We start from the raw sequence: 12,500 nt of genomic DNA on the forward strand, positions 1-12,500 counted from the left end.
CTGGGACTCCATCCCCGGGCCTCATACCCTGGGACTCCATTCCCCGGGCCTCATACCCTGGGACTCCATTCCCCGGGCCTCATACCCTGGGACTCCATCCCCGGGCCTCATACCCTGGGACTCCATTCCCCGGGCCTCATACCCTGGGACTCCATTCCCCGGGCCTCATACCCTGGGACTCCATTCCCCGGGCCTCATACCCTGGGACTCCATTCCCCGGGCCTCATACCCTGGGACTCCATTCCCCGGGCCTCATACCCTGGGACTCCATTCCCCGGGCCTCATACCCTGGGACTCCATTCCCCGGGCCTCATACCCTGGGACTCCATTCCACGGGCCTCTTACCCTGGGACTACATTCCCCGGGCCTCATACCCTGGGACTCCATTCCTTCGGGCCTCATACCCTGGGACTCCATTCCCCGGGCCTCATACCCTGGGACTCCATTCCCCGGGCCTCATACCCTGGGACTCCATCCCCGGGCCTCATACCCTGGGACTCCATCCCCGGGCCTCATACCCTGGGACTCCATCCCCGGGCCTCATACCCTGGAACTCCATCCCCGGGCCTCATACCCTGGGACTCCATTCCCCGTGCCTCATACCCTGGGACTCCATTCCCCGTGCCTCATACCCTGGGACTCCATTCCCCGGGCCTCATACCCTGGGACTCCAATCCCCGGGCCTCATAACCTGGGACTCCATTCCCCGGGCCTCATACCCTGGGACTCCATTCCCTGGGCCTCATACCCTGGGACTCCATTCCCCGGGCCTCATACCCTGGGACTCCATTCCCCGGGCCTCATAACCTGGGACTCCATTCCCCGGGCCTCATACCCTGGGACTCCATCCCTGGGCCTAATACCCTGGAACTCCATTCCCCGGGCCTCATACCCCGGGACTCCATTCCCCGGGCCTCATACCCTGGGACTCCATTCCCCGTGCCTCATACCCTGGGACTCCATCCCCGGGCCTCATACCCTGGGACTCCATCCCCGGGCCTCATACCCTGGGACTCCATTCCCCGGGCCTCATACCCTGGGACTCCATCCCCGGGCCTCATACCCTGGGACTCCATTCCCCGGGCCTCATACCCTGGGACTCCATTCCCCGGGCCTCATACCCTGGGACTCCATTCCCCGGGCCTCATACCCTGGGACTCCATTCCCCGGGCCTCATACCCTGGGACTCCATTCCCCGGGCCTCATACCCTGGGACTCCATCCCCGGGCCTCATACCCTGGGACTCCATTCCCCGGGCCTCATACCCTGGGACTCCATCCCCGGGCCTCATACCCTGGGACTCCATCCCCGGGCCTCATACCCTGGGACTCCATCCCCGGGCCTCATACCCTGGGACTCCATTCCCCGGGCCTCATACCCTGGGACTCCATCCCCGGGCCTCATACCCTGGGACTCCATCCCCGGGCCTCATACCCTGGGACTCTATTCCCCCTTGCCTCATACCCTGGGACTCCATTCCCCGGGCCTCATACCCTGGGACTCCATTCCCCGGGCTTCACACCCTGGGACTCCATCCCCGGGCCTCATACCCTGGGACTCTATTCCCCCTTGCCTCATACCCTGGGACTCCATTCCCCGTGCCTCATACCCTGGGACTCTATCCCCGGGCCTCATACCCTGGGACTCCATTCCCCGGGCCTCATACCCTGGGACTCCATCCCCGGGCCTCATACCCTGGGACTCCATTCCCCGGGCCTCATACCCTGGGACTCCATTCCCCGGGCCTCATACCCTGGGACTCCATTCCCCGGGCCTCATACCCTGGGACTCCATTCCCCGGGCCTCATACCCTGGGACTCCATTCCCCGGGCCTCATACCCTGGGACTCCATTCCCCGGGCCTCATACCCTGGGACTCCATTCCTCTGGGCCTCATACCCTGGGACTCCATTCCCCGGGCCTCATACCCTTGGACTCCATTCCCCTGGGCCTCATACCCTGGGACTTCATTCCCCGGGCCTCATACTCTGGGACTCCATCCCTGGGCCTCATACCCTGGGACTCCATTCCCCGGGCCTCATACCCTGGGACTCCATTCCCCGGGCCTCATACCCTGGGACTTCATTCCCCGGGCCTCATACCCTGGGACTTCATTCCACGGGCCTCATACCCTGGGACTCCATCCTCAGGCCTCATACCCTGGGACTCCATTCCCCGGGCCTCATACCCTGGGACTCCATTCCCCGGGCCTCATACCCTGGGACTCCATTCCCCGGGCCTCATACCCTGGGACTCCATTCCCCGGGCCTCATACCCTGGGACTCCATTCCCCGGGCCTCATACCCTGGGACTCCATTCCACGGGCCTCTTACCCTGGGACTACATTCCCCGGGCCTCATACCCTGGGACTCCATTCCTTCGGGCCTCATACCCTGGGACTCCATTCCCCGGGCCTAATTCCCTAGGACTCCATTCCCCGGGCTTCATACCCTGGGACTCCATTCCCCGGGCCTCATACCCTGGGACTCCATCCCCGGGCCTCATACTCTGGGACTCCATTCCCCCGGGCCTCATACCCTGGGACTCCATTCCCCGGGCCTCATACCCTGGGACTCCATCCCCGGGCCTCATACCCTGGGACTCCATCCCCGGGCCTCATACCCTGGGACTCCATTCCCCCGGGCCTCATACCCTGGGACTCCATTCCCCCGGGCCTCATACCCTGGGACTCCATTCCTCCGGGCCTCATACCCTGGGACTCCATTCCCCGGGCCTCATACCCTGGGACTCCATTCTTCCGGGCCTCATACCCTGGGACTCCATTCCCCGGGCCTCATACCCTGGGACTCCATCCTCGGGCCTCATACCCTGGGACTCTATTCCCCGGGCCTCATACCCTGGGACTCCATTCCCCGGGCCTCATACCCTGGGACTCCATTCCCCGGGCCTCATACCCTGGGACTCCATTCCCCGGGCCTCATACCCTGGGACTCCATCCCCGGGCCTCATACCCTGGGACTCCATCCCCGGGCCTCATACCCTGGGACTCCATTCCCCGGGCCTCATACCCTGGGACTCCATCCCCGGGCCTCATACCCTGGGACTCCATCCCCGGGCCTCATACCCTGGGACTCCATTCCCCGGGCCTCATACCCTGGGACTCCATCCCCGGGCCTCATACCCTGGGACTCCATTCCCCGGGCCTCATACCCTGGGACTCCATCCCCGGGCCTCATACCCTGGGACTCCATTCCCCCGGGCCTCATACCCTGGGACTCCATTCCCCCGGGCCTCATACCCTGGGACTCCATTCCTCCGGGCCTGATACCCTGGGACTCCATTCCCCGGGCCTCATACCCTGGGACTCCATTCTTCCGGGCCTCATACCCTGGGACTCTATTCCCCGGGCCTCATACCCTGGGATTCCATCCTCGGGCCTCATACCCTGGGACTCTATTCCCCGGGCCTCATACCCTGGGACTCCATTCCCCTGGGCCTCATACCCTGGGACTCCATTCCCCCGGGCCTCATACTCTGGGACTCCATTCCCCCGGGCCTCATACCCTGGGACTCCATTCCCCGGGCCTCATACCCAGGGACTCCATCCCCGGGCCTCATACCCTGGGACTCATTCCCCGGGCCTTATACCCTGGGACTTCATTCCCCCGGGCCTCATACCCTGGGACTCCATTCCCCCGGGCCTCATACCCTGGGACTCCATTCCCCGGGCCTCATACCCTGGGACTCCATTATTCCGGGCCTTATACCCTGGGACTCCATTTCCCGGGCCTCATACCCTGGGACTCCATTCCCCAGGCCTCATACCCTGGGACTCCATTCCTCTGGGCCTCATACCCTGGGACTCCATTCCCCGGGCCTCATACCCTGGGGCTCCATTCCCCGGGCCTCATACCCTGGGACTCCATCCCCGGGCCTCATTCCCTGGGACTCCATTCCCCGGGCCTCATACTCTGGGACTCCATTCCCCGGGCCTCATACCCTGGGACTCCATTCCCCGTGCCTCATACCCTGGGACTCCATTCCCCGTACCTCATACCCTGGGACTCCATTCCCCGGGCCTCATACACTGGGACTCCATTCCCCGGGCCTCATACCCTGGGACTCCATTCCCCCGGGCCTCATACCCTGGGACCCCATTCCCCCGGGCCTCATACCCCGGGACTCAGTTCCCCGGGCCTCATACCCTGGGACTCCATTCCTCTGGGTCTCATACCCTCGGTCTCCATTCCCGGGGCCTCATACCCTGGGACTCCATTCCCCGGGCCTCATACCCTGGGACTCCATTCCTCCGGGCCTCATACCCTGGGACTCCATTCCCCGGGCCTCATACCCTAGGACTCCATTCCCCGGGCCTCATATGCTGGAACTCCATTCCCCGGGCCTCATACCCTGGAACTCCATCCCCGGGCCTCATACCCTGGGACTCCATTCCCCGGGCCTCATACCCTGGTACTCCATCCCCGGGCCTCATACCCTGGGACTCCATTCCCCGGGCCTCATACCTTAGGACTCCATCCCAGGGCCTCATACCCTGGAACTCCATCCCCGGGCCTCATACCCTGGGACTCCATCCTCGGTCCTCATACCCTGGGACTCCATTCCCCCGGGCCTCATACTCTGGGACTCCATTCCCCCGGGCCTCATACTCTGGGACTCCATTCCCCGGGCCTCATACCCTGGTACTCCATCCCCGGGCCTCATACCCTAGGACTCCATTCCCCGGGCCTCATACCCTGGTACTCCATCCCCGGGCCTCATACCCTAGGACTCCATTCCCCGGGCCTCATACCCTGGAACTCCATCCCCGGGCCTTATACCCTGGGACTCCGTTCCCCCGGGCCTCATACCCTAGGACTCCATTCCCCGGGCCTCATACCCTGGGACTCCATCCCCGGGCCTTATACCCTGGGACTCCATTCCCCTGGGCCTCATACCCTGGGACTCCATTCCTTCGGGCCTCATACCCTGGGACTCCATTCCCCGGGCCTCATGCCCTAGGACTCCATTCCCCGGGCCTCATATCCTGGAACTCCATTCCCCGGGCCTCATACCCTGGGACTCCATCCCCGGGCCTCATACTCTGGGACTCCATTCCCCCGGGCCTCATACCCTGGGACTCCATTCCCCGGGCCTCATACCCTGGGACTCCATCCCCGGGCCTCATACCCTGGTACTCCATCCCCGGGTCTCATACCATGTGACTCCATTCCCCGGGCCTCATACCCTGGGACTCCATGCCCGGGACTCATACCCTGGGACTCCATCCCCGGGCCTTATACCCTGGGACTCCATTCCCCCGGGCCTCATACCCTGGGACTCCATTCCCCCGGGCCTCATACCCTGGGACTCCATTCCTCCGGGCCTGATACCCTGGGACTCCATTCCCCGGGCCTCATACCCTGGGACTCCATTCTTCCGGGCCTCATACCCTGGGACTCTATTCCCCGGGCCTCATACCCTGGGATTCCATCCTCGGGCCTCATACCCTGGGACTCTATTCCCCGGGCCTCATACCCTGGGACTCCATTCCCCTGGGCCTCATACCCTGGGACTCCATTCCCCGGGCTTCATACCCTGGGACTCCATTCCCCTGGGTCTCATACCCTAGGATTTCATTCCACGGGCCTCATTCTCTTGGACTCCATCCCTGGGCCTCATAACCTGGGACTCAAATCCCCGGGCTTCATACCCTGGGACTCCATTCCCCCGGGCCTCATACTCTGGGACTCCATTCCCCCGGGCCTCATACCCTGGGACTCCATTCCCCGGGCCTCATACCCAGGGACTCCATCCCCGGGCCTCATACCCTGGGACTCATTCCCCGGGCCTTATACCCTGGGACTTCATTCCCCCGGGCCTCATACCCTGGGACTCCATTCCCCCGGGCCTCATACCCTGGGACTCCATTCCCCGGGCCTCATACCCTGGGACTCCATTCCCCGGGCCTCATACCCTGGGACTCCATTATTCCGGGCCTTATACCCTGGGACTCCATTTCCCGGGCCTCATACCCTGGGACTCCATTCCCCCGTGCCTCATACCCTGGCACTCCATTCCCCCGGGCCTCATACCCTAGGACTTCATTCCCCTGGGACTCCATTCCCCAGGCCTCATACCCTGGGACTCCATTCCTCTGGGCCTCATACCCTGGGACTCCATTCCCCGGGCCTCATACCCTGGGGCTCCATTCCCCGGGCCTCATACCCTGGGACTCCATTCCCCGGGCCTCATACCCTGGGACTCCATTCCCCGGGCCTCATACCCTGGGACTCCATTCCCCGGGCCTCATACCCTGGGACTCCATCCCCGGGCCTCATACCCTGGGACTCCATTCCCCGGGCCTCATACCCTGGGACTCCATTCCCCCGGGCCTCATACTCTGGGACTCCATTCCCCCGGGCCTCATACCCTGGGACTCCATTCCCCGGGCCTCATACCCTGGGACTCCATCCCCGGGCCTCATACCCTGGGACTCCATTCCCCGGGCCTCATACCCTGGGACTCCATCCTCGGGCCTCATACCCTGGGACTCTATTCCCCGGGCCTCATACTCTAGGACTCCATTCCCCTGGGCCTCATACCCTGGGACTCCATTCCCCGGGCCTCATACCCTAGGACTCCATCCCCGGGCCTCATACCCTGTGACTCCATCTCCGGGCCTCATACCCTGGGCCTCCATTCTTCCGGGCCTCATACCCTGGGACTCCATTCCCCGGGCCTCATACCCTGGGACTCCATCCTCGGGCCTCATACCCTGGGACTCTATTCCCCGTGCCTCATACCCTGGGACTCCATTCCTCCGGTCCTTTTACCCGGGGACTCCATTCCCCCGGGCCTCATACCCTGGGACTCCATTCCCCGCGCCTCATACCCTGGGACTCCATTCCCGGGCCTTATACCTTGGTACTCCATCCCCGGGCCTCATACCCTGGGACTCCATCCCCGGCCCTCATACCCTGGGACTCCATTCCCCCGGGCCTCATACCCTGGGACTCCATTCCCCGGGCCTCATACCCTGGAACTCCATCCCCGGGCCTCATACCCTGGGACTCCATTCCCCCGGGCCTCATACCCTGGTATTCCATTCCCCGGGCCTCATACCCTGGGACTCCATTCCCCGGGCCTCATACCCTGGTACTCCATCCCCGGGCCTCATACCCTGGGACTCCATTCCCCGGGCCTCATACCCTGGGACTCCATGCCCGGGCCTCATACCCTGGGACTCCATCCCCGGGCCTTATACCCTGGGACTCCATTCCCCCGGGTCTTATACCCTGGGACTCCATTCCCTTGGCCTCATACCCTGAGACTCCATCCTCGGGCCTCATACCCTGGGACTCCATTCCCCGGGCCTCATACCCTGGGACTCCATTCCCCTGGGCCTCATACCCTGGGACTCTATTCCCCGGACTTCATACCCTGGGACTCCATTCCCCTGGGCCTCATACCCTGGGACTTCATTCCACGGGCCTCATTCTCTTGGACTCCATCCCTGGGCCTCATACCCTGGGACTCCATTCCCCGGGCCTCATACCCTGGGACTCCATTCCCCGGGCCTCATACCCTGGGACTCCATTCCCCGGGCCTCATACCCTGGGACTCCATTCCCCGGGCCTCATACCCTGGTACTCCATCCCCGGGCCTCATACCCTAGGACTCCATTCCCCGGGCCTCATACCCTGGGACTCCATCCCCGGGCCTTATACCCTGGGACTCCATTCCCCGGGCCTCATACACTGGTACTCCATTCCCCCGGGCCTCATACCCTGGGACTCCATTCCCCGGGCCTCATACCCTGGTACTCCATCCCCGGGTCTCATACCCTGGGACTCCATTCCCCGGGCCTCATACCCTGGGACTCCATCCCCGGGTCTCATACCCTGGGACTCCATCCCCGGGCCTTATACACTGGGACTCCATTCCCCCGGGCCTCATACCCTGGGACTCCATTCCCCGTGCCTCATACCCTTGGACTCCATTCCCCGGGCCTCATACCCTGGGACTCCATTCCCCGGGCCTCATACCCTGGGACTCATTTCCCAGGGCCTCATACCCTGGGACTCCATCCCCGGGCCTCATACCCTGGGACTCCATTCCTTCGGGCCTCATACCCAGGGACTCCTTTCCCCGGGCCTCATACCCTAGGACTCCATTCCCCGGGCCTCATATCCTGGAACTCCATTCCCCGGGCCTCATACCCTGGGACTCCATCCCCGGGCCTCATACTCTGGGACTCCATTCCCCCGGGCCTCATACCCTGGGACTCCATTCCCCGGGCCTCATACCCTGGGACTCCATCCCCGGGCCTCATACCCTGGTACTCCATCCCCGGGCCTCATACCCTGGGACTCCATTCCCCGGGCCTCATACCCTGGGACTCCATGCCCGGGCCTCATACCCTGGGACTCCATCCCCGGGCCTTATACCCTGGGACTCCATTCCCCCGGGCCTCATACCCTGGGACTCCATTCCCCCGGGCCTCATACCCTGGGACTCCATTCCTCCGGGCCTCATACCCTGGGACTCCATTCCCCGGGCCTCATAACCTGGGACTCCATTCTTCCGGACCTCATACCCTGGGACTCCATTCCCCGGGCCTCATACCCTGGGACTCCATCCTCAGGCCTCATACCCTGCGACTCCATTCCCCGGGCCTCATACTCTGGGACTCCATTCCCCTGGGCCTCATACCCTGGGACTCCATTCCCCGGGCTTCATACCCTGGGACTCCATTCCCCTGGGCCTCATACCCTGGGACTTCATTCCACGGGCCTCATTCTCTTGGACTCCATTCCTGGGCCTCATACCCTGGGACGCCATTCCCCGGGCCTCATACCCTGGGACTCCATTCCCCCGGGCCTCATACCCTGGGACTCCATTCCCCCGGGCCTCATACCCTGGGACTCCATTCCCCCGGGCCTCATACCCCGGGACTCAGTTCCCCGGGCCTCATACCCTGGGACTCCAACCCCGGGCCTTATACCCTGGGACTTCATTCCCCCGGGCCTCATACCCTGGGACTCCATTCCCCCGGGCCTCATACCCTGGGACTCCATTCCCCGGGCCTCATACCCTGGGACTCCATTCTTCCGGGCCTTATACCCTGGGACTCCATTCCCCGGGCCTCATACCCTGGGACTCCATTCCCCCGTGCCTCATACCCTGGCACTCCATTCCCCTGGGACTCCATTCCCCGGGCCTCATACCCTGGGACTCCATTCCCCTGGGCCTCATACCCTGGGACTTCATTCCCCGGGCCTCATACTCTGGGACTCCATCCCTGGGCCTCATACCCTGGGACTCCATTCCCCGGGCCTCATACCCTGGGGCTCCATTCCCCCGGGCCTCATACTCTGGGACTCCATTCCCCCGGGCCTCATACCCTGGGACTCCATTCCCCGGGCCTCATACCCTGGGACTCCATCCCCGGGCCTCATACCCTGGGACTCCATTCCCCGGGCCTCATACTCTGGGACTCCATTCCCCGGGCCTCATACCCTGGGACTCCATTCCCCGTGCCTCATACCCTGGGACTCCATTCCCCGTGCCTCATACCCTGGGACTCCATTCCCCGGGCCTCATAACCTGGGACTCCATTCCCCGGGCCTCATACCCTGGGACTCCATTCCCCCGGGCCTCATACCCTGGGACTCCATTCCCCCGGGCCTCATACCCCGGGACTCCATTCCCCGGGCCTCATACCCTGGGACTCCATTCCTCTGGGCCTCATACCCCGGGACTCCATTCCCGGGGCCTCATACCCTGGGACTCCATTCCCCGGGCCTCATACCCTGGGACTCCATTCCCCGGGCCTCATACCTGGGACTCCATTCCCCGGGCCTCATACCCTAGTACTCCATTCCCCGAGCCTCATATCCTGGAACTCCATTCCCCGGGCCTCATACCCTGGAACTCCATCACCGGGCCTCATACCCTGGGACTCCATTCCCCGGGCCTCATACCCTGGGAATCCATTCCCCGGGCCTCATACCCTGGGACTCCATTCCCCGGGCCTCATACCCTGGGACTCCATTCCCCGGGCCTCATACCGTGGGACTCCATCCCCGGGCCTCATACCCTGGGACTCCATCCCCGGGCCTCATACCCTGGGACTCCATTCCCCCGGGCCTCATACTCTTGGACTCCATTCCCCCGGGCCTCATACCCTGGGACTCCATTCCCCGGGCCTCATACCCTGGGACTCCATTCCCCCGGGCCTCATACCCTGGGACTCCATTCCCCTGGGACTCCATTCCCCGGGCCTCATACTCTGGGACTCCATCCCTGGGCCTCATACCCTGGGACTCCATTCCCCGGGCCTCATACCCTGGGGCTCCATTCCCCCGGGTCTCATACTCTGGGACTCCATTCCCCCGGGCCTCATACCCTAGGACTCCATTCCCTGAGCCTCATATCCTGGAACTCCATTCCCCGGGCCTCATACCCTGGAACTCCATCACCGGGCCTCATACCCTGGGACTCCATTCCCCGGGCCTCATACCCTGGGAATCCATTCCACGGGCCTCATACCCTGGGACTCCATTCCCCGGGCCTCATACCCTGGGACTCCATTCCCCGGGCCTCATACCCTGGGACTCCATCCCCGGGCCTCATACCCTGGGACTCCATTCCCCCGGGCCTCATACTCTTGGACTCCATTCCCCCGGGCCTCATACCCTGGGACTCCATTCCCCGGGCCTCATACCCTGGGACTCCATTCCCCCGGGCCTCATACCTTGGGACTCCATCCCCGGGCCTCATACCCTGGAACTCCATCCCCGGGCCTCATACCCTGGGACTCCATCCTCGGTCCTCATACCCTGGGACTCCATTCCCCCGGGCCTCATACCCTGGGACTCCATCCCCGGGCCTCATACCCTGGAACTTCATCCCCGGGCCTCATACCCTGGGACTCCATCCCCCGGGCCTCATACCCTGGGATTCCATTCCCTCGGGCCTTATACCCTGGGACTCCATTCCCCGGGCCTCATACCCTGGGACTCCATTCCCCGTGCTTCATACCCTGGGATTCCATTCCTCCGGGTCTCATACCCTGGGACTCCATTCCCCGGGCCTCATACCCTAAGAATCCATCCCCGGGCCTCATACCCTGGGACTCCATTCCCCGGGCCTCATACCCTGGGACTCCATTCCTCCGGGCCTCATACCCTGGGACTCCATTCCCCGGGCCTCATACCCTAGGACTCCATTCCCCGGGCCTCATATCCTGGAACTCCATTCCCCGGGCCTCATACCCTGGAACTCCATCCCCGGGCCTCATACCCTGGGACTCCATTCCCCGGGCCTCATACCCTGGGAATCCATTCCCCGGGCCTCATACCCTGGGACTCCATTCCCCGGGATTCATACCCTGGGACTCCATCCCTGGGCCTCATACCCTGGGACTCCATCCCCGGGCCTCATACCCTGGGACTCCATTCCCCCGGGCCTCATACTCTTGGATTCCATTCCCCCGGGCCTCATACCCTGGGACTCCATTCCCCGGGCCTCATACCCTGGGACTCCATTCCTCGGGCCTCATACCCTGGGACTCCATTCCCCGGGCCTCATACCCTGGGACTCCATCCCCGGGCCTCATACCCTGGGACTCCATTCCCCCGGGCCTCATACCCAGGTACTCCATCCCCGGGCCTCATACCCTGGGACTCCATTCCCCGGGCCTCATACCCTGGAACTCCATTCCCCGGGCCTCATACCCTGGGACTCCATTCCCCGGGGCCTTATACCCTGGGACTCCATTCCCCGGGCCTCATACCCTGGAACTCCATACCTTCGGGCCTCATACCCTGGGACTCCATTCCCCGGGCCTCATACCCTGGGACTCCATTCCCCCGGGCCTCATACCCTGGGACTCCATTCCCCGGGCCTTATACCCTGGGACTCCATACCTTCGGGCCTCATACCCTGGGACTCCATTCCCCGGGCCTCATACCCTGGGACCCCATTCCTCCGGGCCTCATACTCTTGGACTCCATTCCCCCGGGCCTCATACCCTGGGACTCCATCCCCGGGCCTCATACCCTGGGACTCTATTCCCCGGGCTCCACACCCTGGGACTCCATCCCCGGGCCTCATTCCCTGGGACTCCATTCCCCCGGGCCTCATACCCTAGGACTCCATCCTCGGGCCTCATACCCTGGGACTCCATTCCCCGGGCCTCATACCCTGGGACTCCATTCCCCTGGGCCTCATACCCTGGGACTCCATTCCACGGGCCTCATACTCTGGGACTCCATCCCTGGGCCTCATACCCTGGGACTCCATTCCCCGGGCCTCATACCCTGGGACTCCATTCCCCCGGGCCTCATACCCTGGGACTCCATTCCCCCGGGCCTCATACCCTGGGACTGCATCCCCGGGCCTCATACCCTGGGACTCCATCCCCGGGCCTTATACCCTGGGACTCCATTCCCCCGGGCCTCATACCCTGGAACTCCATTCCCCGGGCTTCATACCCTGGAACTCCATTCCCCCGGGCTTTATACCCTGGGACTCCAT

General features: G+C 63.9%; 1 protein-coding gene across 1 annotated transcript in view; it reads right to left on the reverse strand.

The window, feature by feature from the left end:
• Positions 1-12,131: 12,131 nt before the first annotated feature.
• Positions 12,132-12,500, reverse strand: part of LOC138860064 (cleavage stimulation factor subunit 2-like) — a 745-nt gene continuing 376 nt past the window's right edge. The window contains exons 2-3 of the mRNA XM_070116869.1: positions 12,399-12,500; positions 12,132-12,283 (exon numbers count right to left, since the gene is read on the reverse strand). The exon at positions 12,399-12,500 is cut by the window's right edge and continues 39 nt beyond it. Coding sequence (XP_069972970.1) covers positions 12,132-12,283; positions 12,399-12,500 — 254 coding nt within the window. The remainder of the gene's footprint in view (positions 12,284-12,398) is intronic.

Source organism: Penaeus vannamei, chromosome 39 (assembly GCF_042767895.1).
Source record: "Penaeus vannamei isolate JL-2024 chromosome 39, ASM4276789v1, whole genome shotgun sequence".
Taxonomy (NCBI): Eukaryota; Metazoa; Arthropoda; class Malacostraca; order Decapoda; family Penaeidae; genus Penaeus; species Penaeus vannamei.